General features: G+C 39.3%; 1 protein-coding gene across 2 annotated transcripts in view; it reads right to left on the bottom strand.

Annotated features, from left to right (window-relative positions):
- Positions 1 to 23,118, bottom strand: part of LAMA3 (laminin subunit alpha 3) — a 186,157-nt gene that overhangs the window by 32,199 nt on the left and 130,840 nt on the right. For both annotated transcript variants that reach the window (XM_087819001.1, XM_016211528.2), the window contains 15 exons: positions 21,572 to 21,652; positions 17,124 to 17,230; positions 14,253 to 14,303; positions 13,169 to 13,320; positions 9,336 to 9,446; positions 9,115 to 9,226; positions 8,748 to 8,915; positions 7,605 to 7,801; positions 6,297 to 6,413; positions 5,477 to 5,631; positions 5,073 to 5,214; positions 4,094 to 4,196; positions 1,961 to 2,077; positions 1,696 to 1,875; positions 1,053 to 1,195 (listed from right to left, as the gene is read on the bottom strand). In XM_087819001.1, coding sequence (XP_087675127.1) covers positions 1,053 to 1,195; positions 1,696 to 1,875; positions 1,961 to 2,077; positions 4,094 to 4,196; positions 5,073 to 5,214; positions 5,477 to 5,631; positions 6,297 to 6,413; positions 7,605 to 7,801; positions 8,748 to 8,915; positions 9,115 to 9,226; positions 9,336 to 9,446; positions 13,169 to 13,320; positions 14,253 to 14,303; positions 17,124 to 17,230; positions 21,572 to 21,652 — 1,936 coding nt within the window. The remainder of the gene's footprint in view (positions 1 to 1,052; positions 1,196 to 1,695; positions 1,876 to 1,960; positions 2,078 to 4,093; positions 4,197 to 5,072; positions 5,215 to 5,476; positions 5,632 to 6,296; positions 6,414 to 7,604; positions 7,802 to 8,747; positions 8,916 to 9,114; positions 9,227 to 9,335; positions 9,447 to 13,168; positions 13,321 to 14,252; positions 14,304 to 17,123; positions 17,231 to 21,571; positions 21,653 to 23,118) is intronic.

Below are 23,118 nucleotides of genomic sequence, written 5' to 3'. Positions count from 1 at the left end.
ATTATTATTTATTCTGCTTACAGATGAAGCTACTGAGGCACAGCGAGGTGAAGTGGCTGGCCCAAGGCCTCGGAGCTCATAAGTGATGGAACTAGGATCAAAACCAAGGCAGTCTGGCTTGGTTTGACCAAAGCACATAACAGTGGAGAAAATGGGTAATATTTCCTGGCTTGGCTCACTGACTCTTGACCACTGTGCTTTTCATACACGTCAAATTTTGTTGACTAAGTTAGTGAATGAATATAGAAGAGCAAAAGCTAACTGTGCCTATGCTCTTTGTTTTCTTGCCGAAGAAAAGGTTTTATGTTGACAGTACTTACTTCTCTTTCCTAAAAAAAGGGGCAGAATTTGAGGCTAACAAAACGTAATATGGAGCCTAGAGATAAATGACAGTGCCTCCAGGGCAGTGATATTATGACTTGGTTTTCCAACCCTCTATCTCCAAATCTCTCATGGGGGGTGGCTGAAAAATAAATGATATTTCATTAATATTTTGTGAGGACAAAACAAATTGTGGGAGAGACGTGTCAGGAATTCGAGTAAATAATGTTAATGTCAGGTTAAAATGAGAAAGGCTGATGGATCAGTGCTCCTGTGATGGAAAATTGCTATAATCCCATGTTCGGAACACTGGTGATGCTGGTAGGAACTATTCCTGCATCCTCAATAAAAGTGGATTCTACAACTTTCAAGTTACAGCAAGAAAGTAGGTCCTGTGCAGCATCATATCAGCCTATTCTGATTACAGAATCCTTACTTGAACTTGTAGTTTACTAGCTGCTGCCTGGAGGAAAACCCTTCTCACTGTCTGCATAAACTCAGTGGGGAGGAAACGGCTTCCGGTCCCTGACATGCCAGATCATGGGGATGAGATTGTTGTGCACATTTGAAGGACGACAGGGGGAAATCAACTTTCACATTTCAAGCAACCAAAGAATTAGGGCAAGAAAAACAACAGGTTCTTGAGTAAATAAATGCCCTTCCTTTCCTGATGAATGTGGTAACTTATCAAAGAAGGAGCTTAGGTGCCTGGCAAGGCAGGGCACACCTACCTTATTTGCAGCATCTCTGGCCTGCTGAATTAGCTCTCGAATGTGGTCCACATTATCAGAGATGTTGCCCAGTGGCAACAGCTGTTGGTTGATACTTTCAATCTTGCTCAAAAGATCAGGCAGTTTGTTGGTTAATTTTCTTACTATTGGTGAGGTAACAAAACAGAAATTTAGAAATATAAGTTGAGAAAGGTTAAATACAGATGTCCTTGTTGACAGTATTTGTCAAATAGTATGTTTGGGTCTCAAATGTTGAACAGGATGACTTGGAATCAGGTAAAACCTTTTCTAAATATGTAAGAGATTTTATTCTGCAATCTAGAGGTCAAGTCACCTTTCTTGACCACTATAGGAAAAAATACCTTTGTTTTCTAATCCTTAATATCAATCATAATTTAATACCTCATGATTCAGGGACCTATACCTCTACTCTATAAAAGGGAAAATCAATAGCAATGTTAATGGATCCTGCCTGGTCTTTCTAACTAATAGAATACCCACACTCTTTGAATGTGTTATGTGAAACTGTTTTCTAATGTTTTAATTTCTAAGATCATACTTTACCAGGGAAGAATTTAAATTGATCAAAGCACATAACAATGGAGAAAATGGATAACCTTTCCTGGCCAAGAATGCCTGATACCTGAGTTATCTGCGTCAGTCAGAGCCTTGTTGAAGTCTTCGCTGTGTGTGCTCCCATAGGTATCCTTAATTCTTTCCACATCTGTCTGAATGGGGTTGAGCCCATCCAGAACCTCATCTGTGATATCGTTGGCATTTCTGACCATGCTCTTTGCACTACTGATCATACCATCGATGTCATCTGATACACACACAAATAGGGAAATGTAAGTATCTAAACTGTTCAACAAAAGAAGCCAGGCTTGGTGGGTTCAGGAGATGCTGACCTCTCTCTATCCCACGAAGATCATCACGGATGGTAGTAATATTGGCGTCTATCATCCCTTTCTGAACTGCCATAATTTCCAGAGTTTGCTGTAGGTTGTTCAGAGCTGGACTGATTTCTAAAATAAAATAAAGCATTAAGAGGCAATTACTCTGTGCATTTTTATCCCGCATTGGTATTAGTTGCCCTTAAGTAGCTAGTGTCTGCACAGCTTTGAGCAGACCTGCATTTAAGGGGTCATCCCAGAGGTGCCCACTGCTTGTGTCTAGACCCACAGCTTCAGGGTCCTCTGGTTATGGAGATCAGGAGCATATGAAAGCCCGTGGCCCGAGCTCCTGGGAAATACGCATGAAGAAAGGGAGAGGCTTAATAACCTAGGGGAGAATTTAACTTCCACTCTGCTCAGGACAGAAGTCTCTCTTTAATGAAGGGAAAGAATGTGTTTGTCTTGTTCTCTGCTGTGTCCCATGACAAAGTGTTATGTCTGGCACTAGTCAGGGCTTAATATTAATACATATTTATAGAATGAATGAATGACTGTATGACCAGATGAACAAATGAATGAATAATGCAGAAAGGTGCCTCTTCAGTTTCAGAGTATAAGAAAGGAATGTTGTTATCAGAGCCTTATCCAAGCAAACACACACACACACACACACACTTAGGCATTGCTTGTTTCTGTTCATTTCCAAACTGATACACTTAAGGGAATTCAGTGAAAGGAGCAGAGCTCACAGTCCTAGTTGATAATATTGCCACTTTGGGGTCATGGAAAATGACCAGTGAATGCTACAAGACCAAACTGATGATAGAAGGCTTAAATTATGATTCTAGGACTGGTTTAAATAACAATGTTGACAAAACCCATATGATTTCTCTTATACATAAGATCTAAAAACAACAGCCTGGCCGGGCATAGCTCAGCAGTTGAGCGTTGACCTAGGATCCAGGCAATTGGGGTTCAATTCCCGGTCGGGGCACATGCCCGGGTTGTGGGCTCGATCAATGACTCTCTCATCATTGATGTTTCTATCTCTCTCTCCCTCTCCTGTCCTCTCTCTGAATCAATAAAGATATATTTAAAAAATAAAATAAATAAATAAATAAATAAATAAATAAATAAATAAATAAATAAATAAATATAAAAACAACAACAAAAAGCTCTTAGATACAGAGAATAAACTGGTGGTTGCCAGAGGTAGTGGTGGGAGAAATGGATGAAGGGGGTCATATATTTAGAAACAAAAGAAAATAAAAGGAAAAAGTAACAATGTGGTTAGCGTCCTAAACCTATTTAAAACACTGATCCTCACTTCTTACCTCAAATTTTATAGAGAGCAGAGATCATACAAGGAAATTTTAATTCTTGAAATTTGCTAGGCAAATCATTTTATGTTTATATTTTGTATTTTATTTTTCATGTATTTAATTTTTATAGATGAATGAGAGAAAGAAGAAAGGTAAGTTAGTAGTAGAAGCCATCTAATCCCTTTGAAGCGACTAAGAAGCTGAGTGAGGGCTGTGGGTGTTCAGATGGCTGCCCAGCTGTGAGTGACCACGAGGGACCGGAGAATATCAAGGGACCACATTTTCAGACACAGGAACTTGGTGAGATTGAGGTGGATTAATTCTTTTTTTAAAAATTAAATAAGTGGAACTTTTTCAATGATAAAATTTATAATTAAAAAATCCTCATGTTTCACAGTGGTACTAGTTTTTGGTACTTTTAATTACTAAGATTTCAGGACTTAAGAAAATTTGAAGCAGTTACTCTAATGACCTGAAATTAATGGTCTAGACCTTAAATAAGAAACCAGTACTGTACTTACCTCTATGCTATGTGGGTTCCCAATGCCACGGTCACAAGTAGATTAAATTAAATAGCCCCATAAAGGCCTGGCCAAAACAGGCTTGTCACCCTCAAGATTTATTATATTCATGAGGTTCTAGTTAAGTTAGTATATGTTAAAATATTGGGTAGAAACATCAAATTTATAAAATAAACCATGGATTTACAAATGTGCATCAATGCTGAGATTCAGGAAGAGCATTTTTTTCTAGGGCTGCCTCTCCTGGTCCTATAGGTTGTTTTCAAGTCCCTGATTATAACCTGACCACCCCCTCCCCCCAATACCTTGTTGTAGCTTCTTCTGTGTTATCTTGGCTTCATTTAACAGTTTATCACTGTCGGAACTCAGGGTTTTAGCTTTTGTTGGAACATCTTCCTTTGTCATTGTCTGAAAGCAAAACATTGAGCAGCTTTAAGCATGTGGTGCAGCTTAGGAAACATGAAATAAGATTCTTTTTCTTATCCTACCCCAAAGCCTTTATCTTTAATCTTTAAAGAATGAAGTTTGAAGAAGAGGTTTAAAAAGACTGTTCCTTAAAAGATAGATTTAGGGGTCTAGGTGGACATTTGTGGCTTGGGGAAGTGGACCCATCTCTGGTGACATATTGATGAATTATATGACACCTGTCTCATTTTCTCACTGTCACTTGTATAGTACTCTCTGAAATAACTGAAGACAGAATGGAGTTGCTTTTAGGTTTTTAGTCTTTGGGAGATAAAAGTCTTCAACCTTCCAATAAGGCCTTTCCCCTAATTCTTTGATATTTAATATTTTGTTCTTTATTTTTAAATATAAGAATATTATATGGTACATATCAGATCCCATAGGACTCCACAGACGTGCCTAGGTGTAAGACAAAGGAAATAAATGGTTCTCAAACTGTACACAAAAATCTCTCTCTTTTTTGGTAAATGTTAATACTTAATCACAGCCTAAAAGCATACCAGATAAGAAGCAGGATATAATATTTATCTTGGTTCAAAATTGATAATTAGTGTAATTTCTATCTGGTTTTACAAAGTTATTTTAAAAATTAAATGTTTTGGGGTGACATTGGTTGTACTACACATTAGTCATATAAATAACGACCCATATCTGGAGCAAGTTCAAGGCTATTCTATATAACAAGTTCTGATTTAAAGTAATGCTAACTGTATATATGCATGTGTGTGTGTGTCCATCCATCCCTTGGTTCACAGAGAAAGAAAATAAGAGAGACATCTCCAGAGTGCATCTAGAGAAGGTGCCAGTGCAGGTGCCCACCTGGAGGGCAGACTCGGAGGCACTAGTGGCCTTGTCGGCGGCATCCTCTGCCGCTTTGATGGCGTTCAGGATGTTCTCATAGGCAGTGGCCGCGTCCACAGCACGACGCACCAGCTCATCCGCACTGGCGTTCCTCTTGATCCTGGAAGACAGATGGGGGAAGTGCTCCAGCAGGCCCCCTGCCTGCCGCTGACCCCAATTCATTTGACGGGTGGAGACCTAGGCAGTGGGTCCTGCAGCTCTGCTCAAGTGCAACTGGGAATCAGTCCCCTACTGTAGATCGGGTTGGACTTATGCCCTGGGTCCACCCTCCACCCTGTTCCGGAGACCCAGCCCGCCCGGGGCGGGGCTTCCACACCAGGCCTCAGCAGGGGCACGGTGAAACCTCCAGGGCCCACACTCACTCCTCCAGCTGCTTTGCCAGCTCCTGTAAGGACTGCGCGTGCTTCTCTGCCTGCGCCACCAGCGATGCTTTGCTGGCGGATTTGGAAAGTTCTCTCACTTTGTCACTTAGTTCATGTCTTACTTCATTCACAGTGGCAGCTAATTTTTTATAGTCCTGTTTTTTTCCAAGTAAACAGAGACAGTGTCAATTTAAGCAAAGAATGTATATGCCATTTTCTTGAACTCTGTCCTAAATGACACGTTTCCAGGAAGCAACAAGAAGGAATTTGTTTTCTAAGCCCATTTACTACACCAATTAATCTTTGATGACTTCAGATAGTGGTGTTCATAACATTCTCCCAAGTTTAACCACCATTCGAACATTTTCCTTATGGCAGGGACGCCCTTTGATAAATTTTATAACAGCATGCTGTTATCATTAGTGTAAATTTGTACTAGGCCAAAACACTTTTTTTTCTGATTTGGAAATAGCGATCATAAAAGATACTTTCAAAATGCCCATTGGGCTAAGAAATGTCAATCTTTTATCAGTCCTAAATGTTTTCTGCTAATAAAGGTATGCTTGATATTTTAAAAACAGCATTTCAATTTTTTAAATTATGAAAGTAACATTTGCTCATTGCAGGCAAATTAGGCAATACAAAAACACAAAGAAGCCACATCATTCACACCGCTCCTCCGGTTGGCATTTTGGTATATTTCCTTCCAAGTAAAAGACATATACTGGAGGAAAAAAAGTAGATCAGCTCATCTCATAGTTTCCCTGCAATATAATTTAAGTATTTTTTGATTTTTCTCGAGAACAAGTTTTGTCTCTACCTGCTGGCTTTTCTCCATCAGCTGCAGCAAAACGTTGGTTTGCAATAAGGAAGAGTCTGCAGTGGCTAGAGACTTGGTGAAATCACTCTGCAAGGAATTCATTTCTTTAACTTGCCTCTGGAGAGAATAAAAAGAATATCTGCGTGAGCTGCAGAATATATCATTAGCAGGCACAGGCATATTTATTGGGGAAGAGCCTAGAAGTAATTTCAAGAGTCAGAATGTTTTCTTGAACTTAAAGATCATCTAGGCAATTGCAAAGTGAGGGGAAATCCGCTCTTTTTGCAGTGTGGGTGCACTGTCACAGTTTCCTCAAACTCCATGCCCATGAAACAGTCGTTATCCCTGTCGAAGGAGGTGTCTGTGCTGGTGTCATCTCGGGCATGGACGGCATACATGTAAGCTCTGGTTGGTGGAGGAGAAGGAGGGATTTTTAACTACATAAACCAGCCCCAACCATCAACACATCACTGTGCCAGTCCCCATGGGGATGCAGGTGGACTTCAATGAGAGAGCACATAGGACCTGAGAAGGCCAGGCCAGGAGGCTGCCAAGGTGCAGGACCCAGAAAGTTGTATCCTGCTCCCTTGGCTGGGCATAATCAGGACTTCAACAGAGGTGTTACTGTTGGAATAGGTTTTGGGAATAAAGCATATTGCCACCTGCTAAGATATTCTTTATTGTCTTTCACCATGTTCTTTTTGGGAGTCAGTCCTATGTTATTCCACTTAGATCTTACTGTCATTTCATAACCTCTCACAATTTTGTTGTTGGTTAGCATACAATGTTCACCACTGAAAATATATACCATAGAATCTTGAGCTCTCAATTCTGTCACTGCAGCTCCTGCATGAGGCCTATATTTAATTTATTCCCTTAAAAAAAAGCAGGTGATGGCTTAAAATGCCCTTGCTGGTGATTATGATGTTTATGCATCTGACCCAAAAAATTATTTAAAACATATTACATACTTTGAATTAATAACGATATTAGTTTAACTTCTCATCTACTTGGTAACATTTTTCCTATAGTACTCTGTCAGCCAGGGGGGTGGGGAAGAGAGGGATTTGCTCTGCTTTCTCAGTGGTTTAAGTTCAGAATCTTTTCTGGCAACTGAGGAGTAGGGATAACTTTGGTTTTGCATTTACTGCCTCATTCCTGTTTGATTAGAAGGTTCACCATAGAGAGAGGTGCATAAGACTAGATATGCAGATGGGCCCCTGGCTATGCCATTTAATCAACAGTAAAGATCCATCTCCCTCATCCTTGTCATTAGTGAAAGTGTGCAGACTCTGACTTTGAACTCACCTTGATGGATTCCAAAGTCCTCTCGTTGTCTTGGTTGAGGCCAGTGGCCTTATTTGCCTGGGCTGTTGCCTCCTGCAGTGCAGTACGGAGGTCAGCGAGTTTGGCTTCATAGTCATTTAAAGAATCCCGCATGTTCTTAACAAGTCCATTGCTCTGCACCTGGTGGTTTTCCATCCAGCTCCTTATCCGATTCAGCACTGTAATACATCACTTTATGTTTTCTACTTACGAGATGAGTACGTTGCATCTAAGTTAAAAAGACTACAGAAGGAGACTTACGTTTCTAATCATTTCATGGTTTTCCTTGAATTTTCGAGGGAATAGGAAAGGAAACTAACATTCATGCAGCACCTGCTCTGTGCATTGAACCCACTGCCTCATTTAACTTTTATGATAACCGCGTGAAAACAGTAACATTCTCATGTTTCATATAAGGAAACAGAGATGCAGAAATTAGGTGATGACCCAAGACTGCACGACCAGTCAGCCCAGGGATTTGAATTAGATCTGCGGAGTATACAGCACATGCACTCTACCACGATTTCTGTCTCCTTGCAGTTAAAAGCCAAGGCTAATTTTAAATTTAAACAATACAAACTCTAAAAGAAAACTGCTACTATCTGTAGCAGTTATAAATTAGCCATTGATAACATTATTTTACTACAGAAAATTTTACTAGAAAAACTAGTATTTCTCAGTTTTTAGCTGATGAGGCATTTTTCCCTAATCGAAACTTTAGATCTATTCCGTTCACTCCTACTATATCCATTTTTTGTTTTTGCAATAATAGTGCTAATATCAATTTGTAATTCAAACCCAATGGTGATGAGGTGACCATTCAAAAGTGATATAATGACAAAGATGGGAGGAGCTGAATTAAAGAATAATGAAAATGCAGTAAAAATGGAAGAGAGGTGTCAGTATCTAATATCTTAGGAGAAGACACCTCCCTTTTTTTGCCTGATGGTAAGATGTTAGTAACTTGGATGGGCAACCCGTTTTCACCACATGATGCTCTAACAGTAATATCCACTGAAATGAGGACACCCTCCACCTGTAACTAGGGACTCGATATTGTACTTTGCACACTGTATTTCAGACCGATGAGAATGGACGGATGCGAGAGTTTGGGGACATCCTTACAGAGCTGAGCCTCTCTTTTTTCAGCTTCTGCTTCTCTCAGGTTCCTTGCAAAGTCGCGGCTCCGCAGCTCCTTCAGCATGCGCTCGGCCTCGGCCAGCTTCCTGGCAAACTCCCCGGGTGGCAAGCTGCTCCCTCCTCCGTCCACCCCGGAGATCTGCCTCAGAAGAACTGGAAAACAAGAGCGGCTTATTAGACTGGGAATGTTGGCCTCCCGCAGGCTACTTAAAAACAGGCAGATGTTTTTATGGGAGGGTTCCTCTGACTGCAGGATCTTCATAATGTTGAACTCTTAAAGGAAAATTCTTTCAGCGTGCAGAAAAGGGCTATGTAACATAAAAAGTTAATTGGATAGAGTAACTCTTCTTACTGTGCACATTTCGAATGACGTTTTTAATCTTTGCATCCAGCTCTTTTGCGCTTTGGGTTGTCCGATCAACGTTGTTATATAATGTTTGTGCTTTCCTGGAATTTATTTGAACCTATAGGAAAAATAAATGTATTGGCAACAAATTGAAGTTAATGGGGGGGGGATTAATAATATTTTGAAAGTACAAACAAAAAGTTAATGCTATTGACCTAACACATTACCTTTTCTTGCAAAGTGTCAAATTCACGATTCAAATTGCTCAGTTCTTTTTCTAGGCCATCCATTTTTGAGCCCTGATTTGAAATGGCAGAACGGTAGTTGAGCAGCTGGTTCTGAAAGTCAAATACAAAGTTAATCTCACTTGAGAGTAGAAATTTGGAGTAAATCCTATCAACTTAGTAAACCTGGGTTGATAATATGAAAAGATTCATTTAGCAAGACCAATGCTGCTGGTTCCACAAGAAAAAACATGGTTCTTCAAAATAGGCTACATGAAGAATCTATTTTCTAATATAAATTGTGATATGGATCTACAATAAAAATAGCAACATTTAAAAACGTGAAAAGACAAGAGATACTTTACTTGAATGAATGACCTAACCTTATAGAAATGAGAGTGATACCACTTACCTAATGTATTAATTTCCAGATTCTATAATGAATTCAGTTGTTTTTAACCTATATTTAACCTTATGATACTAAAATCAGTGCCTATGGCTACTTTATTGGAGGAATCATTAGATTCAAAGAATGTTAGAGCAGTAAGGGAACTCAGAGCTCACTTAATTGAATACCCTCCTACTACAAATGAGAAAACAGAAGCCCAAAGAAATTGGGTGACTTGTCCATGCCAGGACTGTATAGCCAATCAGTATTGCTTCAGGACAAGAATCCAGGTCCCCTGTCCTTTCTGGAGTATTAAACTGCCTCATTACTTTGAGAAGGTGACACTGCTGCATATAATATCTAGGATAGCTAATATTTTCAATTTTGGGGAAAAATTTTGTTAATATCTTTAAAAAATTTTGTAAGAAAAAGAAATACTATTACCTCTATTTGTATGCGAGAGCCAGTGTTGGGTAAAAGGACACAGCTCAGGTACAAACTCTAGGTTCTCCATTTAGTAGATAAGCTCACTAAGCCTTATCTCCTTTATCAGTATATTACAGGTTGTAACATGAAGCTGTCAAGTTGTTTATGGTGGAAACTGGGCTAATGTATTATGAAACATCATACATGCACAAGCATTAAAAATGTTAGCTTTCCTCTCACACTTTGTACTAAATTCTCACAGTGCTTGTGTGATATGGCAAGAAAATTGTTCCATTTTAATTTTGCTCTGGGCAAACTAAGGCCCATCATTCTGTCAAATGTTAGGAGAATACTTGGATAAAAAGTACAGTGGGTAAAGCATGGTCTTAGAATTTGATCTTGGTTGGAATTCTAGCACTACCACATACTAGCTATGTAATTTTAAGCAAGTTACTTAGCTTTTCCATGCCTGTTCAAGGAAATAACACTATTGTCCTCATAAGGTGTTGTGAGGCTTAAATAAAACTTTTAGCACAGAGCCTGGCACACAGGGCGGGTACTGGAACGTTGGTTCCCTTCCCTTCACTGAAGAAGTGCAGAGTTTTATTGATGACATCAGAGTAACTCTAGTGGCTTCTTTCTCTCTCAAAACATAAAGGCTTCCCCCTAACCCCCACATTAAGCCTATAAACCATGACTAAAATGATCCTGATGGGATAGAAAAGAACCATTTTTCTAGCATTATTTTTTGCTATGTATTCTCAGCTGTAGCCATTAATGGGTTTAGAATTAGCCCTCATTCTAAAAGCACTTATTAAACTTTCTCCAAAGCCTCTTTCCCTATGTCTAGCTTAGGGTTTTATCCCATCTATTGAATTCTTTTACTTCAATGAGTATATATTTTTTCATTTCCATGATTTTTAATTGGACCTTTTCATATCCACCTCTTCTTGTTTGGTTTCTGGTATTTAAATTTCTTGTTCAGATTGTCCTGTGATTTTCATTTTATCTAAAGGGAACTCATCTCTTGACTGCTGCTTCTGTTAGCTATCTTTCTTATTGTTATTTGTCTATTACAGTGTCTGCAAGCTCATTCTTAGTGGGAGCTTTTCCTCTCTGCACTCTGTGTGTCCTGTCCAGTGATCTTACAGTTATCATCACTCCCACCCTCTAGTCCAGGACCAGGTCTTATATTGGCGGTTTAGGACTTATATACTATGGTGATGTTGAGGATGTCACATTCTAGTACAGAGTCTGGTTTGTGAATCTTGTCCAGGTCCCAGCTATAAGTTTGTAGCTTTCCTAGGTTTTCATGTAGCTATTCCCAACAATGAGCGTTGGGCAATTTCAGGGTTGTTTTTTCAGCCTTAATTCATGGGGTGAGCTTGACTCTTGCCCTGTGAGGAACTTTAGACCCCATTACTTCTCAGGACACCCTCTTGACCACCTTCTTTACAAGTGAACATATAACATTCTCCCAGGTGGACCATATTCTGAGCTATGAAACAAATCTTAACACACTTAAAGGAACTGGAATCATATAAAGTATGTTCTTTGATCACAACAGAATTAAATTAGAAATCAATAACAGAAAGTTATCTGGAAAATACCCAATTTGGAAATTAAACAACACACTAGAAGTAACTCAGGGATCAAAAACATGTCACAAGGGAAATTAGAAAATCTTCTGAATTGAATAAAAATGAAAACACAACATTTTAAAATGTGTGGGATGAAGCTAAAGTGGTGCTTCGGGAAATATTTAGCATTAAATGCTTATATTAAAAACAAGAAGGGTTTTGAATCTGTAAAAACTAGCAAATTAAACCCAAAGCAAGCAGAAGGAAGAAAAAATATAAATGAAAAAAGAAATCAATAAAATTGAAAACAGAAAAACAACAGAGAAAATCAGTGAAATAAAAAAATTAAATTAACAAACCTCTTGCCAGAATAATAAAGAAAAAAGAGATAAGTACAAATTACCAATATCTGGGATGAATGAGAATGCATCACTACAGATTTTGTAGATATTAAATGAATAATAAGGGAAGATTATGAATAATTTTATGTCAATACATTTGATAACTTAGATGAAATGAAAAATTATTTGAAAGGCACAAATTACCAAATATCACCCAAGAAGAAATTGATAACCCAAATAGTCCCACATCTATTTTTAAAAATTGAACTTATGCTTTATTTAAAAACAAATATACAAACAAACAAAAACTTCCGACAAAGAAAACCCCAGGCCCACATGGCTTCACTGGAAAAATTCATCAAACATTTAAAGAAGAATTAATAACAATTTTACACAAATGTGATTTTGAGTCTTCTGAATGCAAGAAGGCTCCATGAGAAAAACTGGCCCAGAAACATTCAGTAAGTAAGGAATGTTCATTCAGAAGTGTTAGTTTTGTGTATTTACTAATACTTCCCATCAGTAAAAATGTATTATTCTACATGAAATAAGTCAGACAGAGAAGGGCGAATACTGTATGATTTCACTTATATGTAGAATCTAAATAACAAAACAAATGAACAAATAAAACAAAACAGAAACAGACTCACAGATACAGAGAATGTATATCTTTTGCTGTTTGCCAAAGAGAGGGGGCGGATGGGCAGAAAAGGTGAAGGGGATTAAAGGGTACAAACTTCCATTTATAAAATAAATAAGTCACAGGGAAGCAGCAAACAGCATGGAGAAAGTAACCAGTAGTACCGTAATAACACTGTATGGTGACAGAAGGTAACTAGACTTATGTGGTGATCACTTCAAAATGTATTTGAACATTGAATCACTGTTATACACTTGAAACTAATACAATATTGTAGGTCAATTATACCTCAATTAAAAAGAATCCAATCTTCATTTAGATTAGAGGAAGGAGGAAAGCCCCCTGAACCTTAAGTGGAGTGAAGCCCTCCTTTCCTGCTTGAGGAATATTCATTCATGCTGCATCTATTCAACACATATCTAATGTGGGCCAGCATCATGCTGGACCCACAGGCTACTTACCCTCAGGTCCTTGGTCTGGGTCTCCAAGTGACCCATCTGCTGCAGAGTGCCCGCACTGGCACTCAGCTCCTGCAGCTGCGACTTGACTGAGCGGAGCTCGTCCTCCATGGTGGCCAGGTCATTCAAGAGTGTCATAACACAGCTGTCACAATCTGTAGGGACCACAATCAAAGGCAAGTGTTCTGCAGGCTGGAGCCACAGGAATGCAAACAGAGCACAAGGACTATACAACCCAGTTAATATGCATGTGGGTCACCACAGGCAAACATCACAATCCTAGACTTGTCAGGGAGGGCCATGGATTCTGAGAAAGGGAGGTGTCTAGACAGGATGCATTTTAAAAATTTTAGAAATGGGGGTGGTGATGGTTGAAGGTGGTCAAAAGTAAAAAAGGCCCAGTTATAAGACAAATAATTCCTGGGATGTAATGTATAGCATGGTGACTATAGTTAATAATACTGTATTGCATATTTGAAAGTTGCTAAAAGACTAGATCTTAAAAGCTCTCATCATAAGAAAAAAATTTCTAACTATGTGAGATGATGGATATTAACTAAACTTATTGTGATAATTTTGCAATGTATATCAAATCATTATGTTGTATACCTTAAACTAACACAATGTTATATGTTAATTATATCTCAATAAAACTGGAAAAAAAGAAGAACTGGTGAATCTTCTTGCAAGGGTAAATAGCCTGGTGAGTCAAAATATGCAAATTGTTGCTTATTTTATATGTGGGAAAGATAATAAATAGCTTTTAGTTATTTATTGCTATTTACCAGGCATTGTGACAAGAGATTTACAAGAATTTTTCCAAAAACTCTAATGAGGTTGACCTAGTTATTATGTCCATTTTGCAAATGGTGAAACTGAAGCTTGGAGAAGGTCACTTGCCCAAGGTCATATAGCTCTTAGTTGACAGAGGCTGGATTTGACCTTAACTAGTCTTCCTCCTCCCTCCTCCCTCCTCCCCCCTCCCACATAGCTTTCCCAGACTGGAAACTGCATGTTCCAGATTGGGGCTCACATATCTTAAGCAAAACTGCACAATTGGGAAAGGAAAGGTGCTTTCTTTACTCACCATCACATTCTTCTCCTGGGCTGCCATCTTTGGGTTCTTGGTTTGTGCATTCTGACCCAAGGCATAACCAAAGAAGGTAGTGTTATTAAGCTTACTCATAATCTGTTTTCTGATTTGGCTTTCAGAAAAGCTAGTTTTTGCAAGATTTTAGTCACCAAACTGTCCATGATCACTGGCTCTTCCCTTTCCTTCCCCGACCTGTGCCACTGCTCAGGGAGCTTTCTCATCTCCCAGCAGTCTTGCTGTAGGAACTTCTCTTGTGGCCTCTCTGATTCTATATTCACCTTCTTCTCTATAAAGGGTCATGTCATTCTTATAAAATTAAAACTCCTAGTCATTAGTGTTGAGGCTTTCTTCATTTGACAGCCTCTTCCAATACCATTCAGGAACATTCAATAAACATTCATTGGGCACCTTTGAGCATCCACTGTGCACTATGGGCCTGTGGTAGGTGCAGAAGATACAAAGATACCGAGACAAAAATCCCTGCTGTTCTGTGGCTTAATGGTCCCATAGGGGAGGCAGACAAATTACGCAACAGTGTGACACATGCTGTGAGAGAGATATGCACACAATTTTAGTGGACCCACACTGCCAACTTCCATAAATATAAGCCAAATTTTGAGAGTCTCAGGCACAGCCAGGAAAGCATACTGGTCATCCTTGCACACTGTTTACCCCCTTCCACATTTTCCCCCCCATACCATGTATTCTTACACTGAAACACCCTCTCACTTCCCTCTGTAAAATCATCGAACATCACCACAGGAAGACGCGAAGTTTGAAAAGTTCCTAGACATGTTTTCATGTTTGGTCTCGGCAGCAGGCAACATTCCACACTTTGTGTGTATATGCATATATTTTAAACCACATTTACTGTTAAGTAAATTCACTAGGGAAAATTTGGGAAAATCAGAAGAAGAATATAAAAACACCCTCCATCCTTCCACTCAAAGACAATCAATGTCTCCTTTATACATATTTGTACGCATTTTCATTTATTATATATAATCCTAAGTGTCTCTTACTCATTTTTTTTTAAATCATTTGCTCATTCTTGTAGTCATGTCACTTTTATTTCCTCAATTAGACCATAAATGCCTCACAGCCAGGAAAGATGTTTTGTTTCCTTTGCAATCTCCCATAGCACCTGGAACAGTTTGTGGGGGACTTGACTTAAGTGCATCATTGATATATCAGTGCAACTTTCTCAACAAGTTTGAGTTTGGCCATCACACAATCTGTACATTATTAATTGAAAGAAAAAGGAAGGATGAGAAGAGAGGGAAAAAAGCTCACAGGAACAAACAAGTCTCACGTGTGAGAATTTTCTTCCATTTGGGGAACAATATTTACCACCTTCATTTCACATTGCCTATTTTTGTTATTAGAATAGAGGGGAAAGATATTAACCTCACAAGTAAACTGGGCATAAGGTTGAAGCTTCTCCTTGAATACCTCCAATGACAGCAAAACTCAGTTCCTTTTAAAAGTCCTTTTCATCTTTAAACATCTGACGCTTCTTTCCTAAGATCATTTAAAATAGAACTCCCTCTAGCTTCCACTCTTTGGTGTAGGTTCTATCCCTCCTTCCACAGTACACAACGAACCCTTCTCCCACACACCAGCCTTTCAAATATGTGCTTTCCAAGTATTCTCTTCACTGTCCTGGTTTGTTAACCCCCCCTCATGTGACATGACTCTAAGTCCCTTCGCAGTCTTACCATCTTTCCGAACAAGCTGGAGCTTGTCTATTGCCTTCTAAAGACACAAACCCCACCTGAGGACTTATAGGAGCAGAGAACCAGGGAATGGGAGACCACCTGGTTTTAGACACTAGAACTCGGCGAAGATAGTGTGAGGTGTCTTTCAGGAGCCACATTACTCTCCTGAGCACTGAACTTACTGCTAATGAAAGTCTTAGTCTTTTCACACCTCCTACTACTAAGTTACATCTCACTTACCACAGACTTAAAGGTTGATTTTTTTCCCATTCAACTATAGGGCCATATGCTTATCCCTAACATAATTTTGTCTGGTTAGAACTGGCCCGTTATTCCAGGCTGTTGAGACCCTTTTGTATTCTAACTGTGCTGCAGGAGACATTTTGCTCTCTCTGAACTTTGTGTCATCTGATAACTGTATTTCCATTCAAATCGACAGTGTTGAGTTGATATTGAAGATGGAGCCAAGGATGAGGCCCTGAGGCATGAAAATAGGCACTTCATTCTGGACTAATAATAATTCATTCACTCTTCCTTCCTTTGGAAACAGTCACTTTACCAAATCTAATCTACACATTCAGGGTTTTGTTTGTAACTATAAAGTGACAGACTTTATCTAAGGGGTTGGCATTACACTATGTCAATGGCATTTTCCTAGGAAATCACATTAATATTCTCTGTCAAAGAGGGGAGAGCATAGTCTTCCCTTTTCTTTCAAGTCCTTCCTAATGAACCCACTAATTCCCAGTAGTTACCTTTTCCTTGATATGTAATATCCATCTCAATTGTACCACCTACATCCCAGAACATTTATTGCTATTAGAGAGAGAATACTTTGACTTCTTTAGATACATAAAGAACGCTGATGTGACAGATAACCTTATCAAAATAGGGTCTGAGGTTATTTTGGTTATAATTAGTTGAGTTTTAAAAACAATTTAAAAAACCCCAACAACCTACTTGAAGTAAGTTATTCACCAAAGTTGAAAATACTGCCTCAGCATTCCACAGGTTATCAAAATAAAGGGACAATTTGCTAGCTGGAATTGGGCATTGTGCTTCCTATAAATGTTTGCTTGAGTTCTTCACCTGTTACTTTATACTAGTCTGATAAATGCAGGTTAACAGAGGTATGAGTTGATCTTACCTCCGGTCAGGGAGTCACAGCTGCCCAAATGGCCGTTGCTATTACAATTGCATGGTTGGCAGCTACCTCCAAACTTCTGGGGATTTCCGAAATATCCTGGAGCACACCTACACAAAATACAGAAAAGAAGAGAAACACTCAATGAACACATCATTTATTCCACCCAATTTTCTCAACCTCTGGCTCCCTGTTTAGGATATTGTAACCCTATCAGAGGAAGGTTGATTTAGATTTTCAAGAATGAATGTGTCTCAGCACAGAGATATTTATGGCTTGAATGAGAATGTGAGTGGGATGCAGGCAGAGATTGCTCCCTTCCTCCTTGACACCCAGGACAGAATCCTCAGTTATCCCTAGAGCCGAATGGCAGATGAATAAATTGCACACAGGAGCCAGTGGTTTGATCGATATGGAAATCAGGGGTGGCTGAGGGAACAATCCCCAGAGCAGGCTATGTGCTGGGAAGCCTTTCCTCCCCTCTCCCCCCGACTGGCTGCTCCCTCCCTGCCCAACTAGCTCCTGCATATATTCCTCTTTTACTCTAACTGTCCTTGTATTTATCAATGCACAGTTAACGACTCTGCCAGGACTGACGCCTGGCATAGAGAGGGTGCTCAATAAACATTTAACAAATGAAAAATTTTGACATTAAAATGGCATTTACCTGTGAAAATGTCTTTAAAAATTTTAAAGAAACAATAGCTTGCTATCTTGAGACAGCAAATGTAACAAATTAAGCTGAAATAAGAACTGTTAATTACGAATTTCTCTTTTCAAATCAGCTGCCTGGCAGATGAATGTCTCATCCAGCCCATTGTTGTTTTGCTTCATTGTTTGTGAAGAACCATAAGGAGGGCTGAATTAGGATGTCTCTCCCAGGTGGGGGTTTCATAACTTTTAAATCACAGAGCCTGGAAGATCTTCCTAAGCCCCATTCTCCACTCTACCCACCCTTTAAAAATAAGGTATTGTGGTGATATTGGTTAATAAAATTATATAGGTTTTAGGTGTACAATTCTATGATACATCATCTGTATATTGCATTGTGTGCCCACCACCCAAAGTCAGGTCTTCTGTCACAATCAAAAGAACCACCAATAAAACAAAATGGCAAACAACTGAATGGGAGAAGATATTTGCTAAGAATAATTCTGATAAGGGGTTAATATCCAAAATATGTAAAGAATTCATACAACTCAACACCAAAAAAACAAACAATCCAATTAAAGAACGGGCAGAGGACCTGAACAGACACTTCTCCAAGAAGACATACAAATGGCCAACAGATATATGGAAAGGTGCTCACCTTCACTAGCTATTAGGGAAATGCAAATCAAAACTACAATGAAACACCACCTCACACCTGTTAGAATGGCTGTTCCCAACAAGACACATAATAATAAGTGTGGGAGAGGGTGTGGAGAAAAGGGACCCTCATTCACCACACTCAACCTTGCTGTCTCAGTATAGCTGCCCTTTCCAGCCCTCACCCTTCGAGGATGGTCGGATTCTCTCCTATTGCAGCCCGACTTCGCCCAGTTATGTTCTCTCTCACTATTTAAACAGCTTGTGTGTATGTCAGTCCACCACTAGACTGTAAAAACCCTGAGGGCAGAGTCTGTGTTTTGGTTGCTAATGTGTCTCCAGCGATTAGCACAGCACCAGATATATACTGAGATCTCCATATACTTTTCAATGAAGAAAAGAATGGGTAATAGGTGTGAGGCAAGTGTGGGATATGTTTCTCTTGCTGAAGTGGAAAATAGAAGAAACCTGAATTGCTGCTTGTTACTATAGGACAGTTTCAGACATTTGGCAGACAGTTCCAATAAGGCACTCCCCCCAACAACACCCCCTTCCACCCATGGCAGGTATCTTCTAGGTCGTTTCTTGCATTACTTTCCTGATCTGAGCCACTTTCTACTCCTACCTTGCAGCTCCACTGGGTTCCAGTCATCCCTTCAACCCATTTAATTAAGGCCCACCTTTTCCATAAGATGTTTCAGATAACCCCTGTCTAGAGAGGCGCCGCCTTATTATAAAATTCAGTTGAATTAACTTTCTGTTTTTTTGAAATTTGGTAAAACTTTTCTAAAGTTTATCCAGAAAAACAACATGCCAGAATAATCAAAGAAAATATTCTAAATAAGGGTTACAGGGAGAGTCTTGCTCAATCAAATATTCATTCAAATGCATTTTATACTTTCGGAAATGATACAGACGTGATAATGGCACAAGGACCAAATAAAACGCACAGAAACAAACCCAAGTCTATATGGGAATTTTGTATACAGACATTTAGCTTTAGTGAATTCAACTAAAGGTACTTGGCAAAAATGGAACGAGCATGAGAGGTGAGAGTAAGAGAAAAAACAGCTGGGGTGTCTGTGCCCATCCACTCAATGAGCCACAGCCTGCAGTGAGCATGGCAGGAGGGCTGGGAATCTGCTCCTTCCCCAGTTGGTCTAGTTTCCTTCTCCTAGAGTGAAAAACTCACCCTACTGAGTTGTGGTTCTGGGGTGTATCCAAGCACTACATGTATTTCATGCAACATGGTCCCTAGATTATTGAGAGATGGGATATTGGGATGGTCAAAGTTATTTGAACTCTGGTCCATTTTTGCCTAATATGTTGACCCTAAATCTATTTACCACATAAGATGCAATACCACCAAAAGGTAGGTTCTAAATTTTCACCAACATGAAGATTTAAATGCAAGAAATCAAACCATTAAAGGACCAAAAGAAAATATGCAAAACATTTATATCACCTCTCTATGCATGACACTAATGGCTGAAATTCTAAAGGATAAAAGAATAGATATGAAGATAGTATAACTTAACTGCTGCATATTTGGAATTGACAAAAACAAAATAAAAAACATACAAACAGAAAATAAACAGAGAAGAACATCTGCAACGTTGAGTATTAAGGATTAATTTCCTCTAAAAATGTACAAACCAATAAAAATTTTTGAAAATTCCACTAGAAAAAAATGGGTAAAAGACCTGGATAGCAATTCAAAAAATAAGATTTATAAATGGTCACTAAGTATATGAAAAAGCCCAATCTGATTATTTTAAAAAAGAAATGTAAATTAAAAAGACATTCATTATTTCCCTATTAAATTGGTAAACATTTGAAAAATTGACCATTTTTAGTATCCACTGGGGGCAGGAGTTACTTTTGCTGCCCATAGAAATGTAAACAGATGCAATTTTTCTGGAGGGCAATTTTGCAAAATGTATCAAAAGCCTGAAAAATTTATTAGCCTTTGACCCCAGGGATCCAAGTCTATAATTATATCTTGAGAATTTATGCATACAAAAATTTAGCTAAAAATATCTACTTTAGATTCTGCTTTGAATCAATGAATACTTACTGATATGGAAAGATATTACTAACGTACTATTAGGTGAGAAAACAAGTCAAAACAGAAAGTAAAATAGGAATCTACTTTTGTTTTTAAGAAAAAGTCTGCATATAGAAATGATCTGTAAGAATATACAACAAGCTTTTAACAGTGGTTTTCCATAGGTAAAATGATTATGAATTGGACTGCAAGTGCGCAGGCATGTAGTGGGCTATGTAGGGGTGCGGTGGGCCTCACTGGTTTTTTGCTCACCCGCATTACATCATTTTTATAATAAATATGTATTGATTTTATGATAAAGTCATTTTAAATTTAAAAACATGTCGTCCATATGATTCATTTGTTATACTGTTACTTTTCCAAATATATGTGTGCTATCTTCCCAGCTAGCTTGTAAATACGTTCTATAGTTTTCACAATACTTGGCAGCATCCTGGGTATAGTAGCTAATCATGAAATATTGTGTGGGGATATAGAGGAGTGTGTGTGTGTGTGTGTAGGAGCATCTATGGCTGTGGATATGGATATGTATGTGCATGTAGGAGTACATAGAGCTTGTGTGTGTGTACAGGCAAGTAGAAATGTGCGTGGGGTAGGGCTGGGTATACGTAGGGCAGGAGTAGGTAGGGATGCATTTATATGGAGGCAGGGGTTTGCAGGGATATGTATGGGGGAGGAAGGTGCAGGGCATGTGGAGGGAAAGAGGTATATAGGCACATGAAGGGGAAGGAGTATGTAGGGGTGCCCATGGGGGTGGAGCATATAGGGGTGTATGTTGGGGAGTACATAGGGCTATGACATATTGGACTTTATTCTCAAGTTTCTGAAACACGTACAAAATAGGAAAGAAACGAAAGTTAATGATTTATTAAGTGAGCAGTCTTGTATTTTTCCCAAGAGACCTTTTTCCATCCCGTGGAAACCAACAGCCCCACCCCTAGTTCTGAGCCACGACTGGGCAGAGCTCCACCGGCAGCCTGAGCGCCTGCAGCAGCCTGCAGAGCCCACCCCCACCCCACCTGCAGGATGGGTGGGGTGGGGAGGGGAGGGGAGGGGAGGGGGAGGGAGCACCCACCTTTCACACTGTGTTCCTGCGTATCCAGGTTTGCAGGAGCACTGCACGCTAATCCCAGTCACAACACAGCCGGTGGCAAAGCTTGAAGGAAGACAGAACAAAGCTCCAGTGAAAACATGAATCGATATAGGCTTTTACGCTCATTATTTTTTGCCACAAAGAACTGACTTGCAGTAAGTGAAAACGGAAACCAAGGGTCTGGCTACTTTTTTGTGAAGAAAATTTTGCCCATTGAGACTTGTAGAGATAACGATGAATTATTTCAGCTGACACTGGGCACATTTTGGTGAACAAGGACAGAAGGCATTTATTTTGTTTCATTTTTGGCCTGAAGATATACATTCCTTCCCATAGGACGGAGCAGAGTCACTCACTCTGGAAGAGATGATTACAACAGCATTCTCCCAGAAATAACAAGGAAAGAATAAAACAAGTCTAGGCAAAACAAAAGAGCAGAGAGCTCTGATTCTTTAAGAACATTTTCCCCTTGTTTATTGTATTTCTTTTACATTGGGCATGTTGCCTTTTGGGAAGGGAAGGTGGTGGAGAGGCCAGGCCCTCAGAGCCCCAGAGGGACCGAGGCCCAGGGCATGGCTGCCACCTGTGTGTTTTAGCTAATGATTGTTACATTTTTCAAGTCAAACTGTGGTGTGATATCTTAATTCCCCTTCTTTTAGTTCTAAATGGGTGTATATCTGAGCTTTTTTTTTTTTATTAAATGAAGAGATCATGAAAAAGCCCTGTTACCTTATGAAATGTCTGTCTGTGCTTTGAACATTTCACTGTGTAAATCTGAGGGGAAATAACTCCATTTATCAATTGCTTGTAAAAAAAAAATCTTATTTTGGGAAGCTTCTCTTGGCCTATTGGGAGAATATAGAGTTATAGCTCTAAAGGGGCCATTAGAAATTTGTCAGCAGTACTAATACTGCTGGAAGGAGAATTACATAAAAATAGGGTTTCATTGATTTGTCTGAGGAAGTGGTTACTTCAACTGCATGGAATCTGGAAGCTGACCTTGAGGATAACAATACACTTTGCCACCTAAGATGAAAAGCTTTTCTCAAGCACCCAGTGGAAGCCTCACTGCTTTCTACTCTCTCCAGCTTCTGTTCAAACAAGTCTGGGCTGGTGTAAGGTGATAGATCTCTTTACAAATAAAGCTGCAGGACTGGGCAGGTTTAAGGAGTCCATAGATAGCAAAGCAGGGTGAACTTTTCAAATATGCATCTCCAGGGAAGCCACATTTGGGCAAGAGGCTTCTGGTAAAATTAAGACTTAGCCAATTTCTCTGCTGCTAGGCTCATCTCAGTCTGCCTTGTGGCCCATACTTGTTCCAGGGCATGTGTACTACTGATACTTTATCAGCATCTCCGGATTTTCTTGCTTCTCTTAGATGTTCTATTTTGCTGGACCCACAGTGAACACGCCATAAGGAGCAAGAATGCGGCAAGGTGCCAAGTCCAAACAAAACATGGGTTACTATGAAAAAAAAAAAGGTGGCTTTCTATTTGCGTAACCTATTGGCCATATTGGGAGTGAATGAG

The sequence above is a fragment of the Miniopterus natalensis genome, chromosome 7, assembly GCF_054644295.1.
Source record: "Miniopterus natalensis isolate mMinNat1 chromosome 7, mMinNat1.hap1, whole genome shotgun sequence".
Taxonomy (NCBI): Eukaryota; Metazoa; Chordata; class Mammalia; order Chiroptera; family Miniopteridae; genus Miniopterus; species Miniopterus natalensis.
Note: the sequence above shows the minus strand (reverse complement) of the source record. Positions and strands in the feature narration are given on the sequence as shown.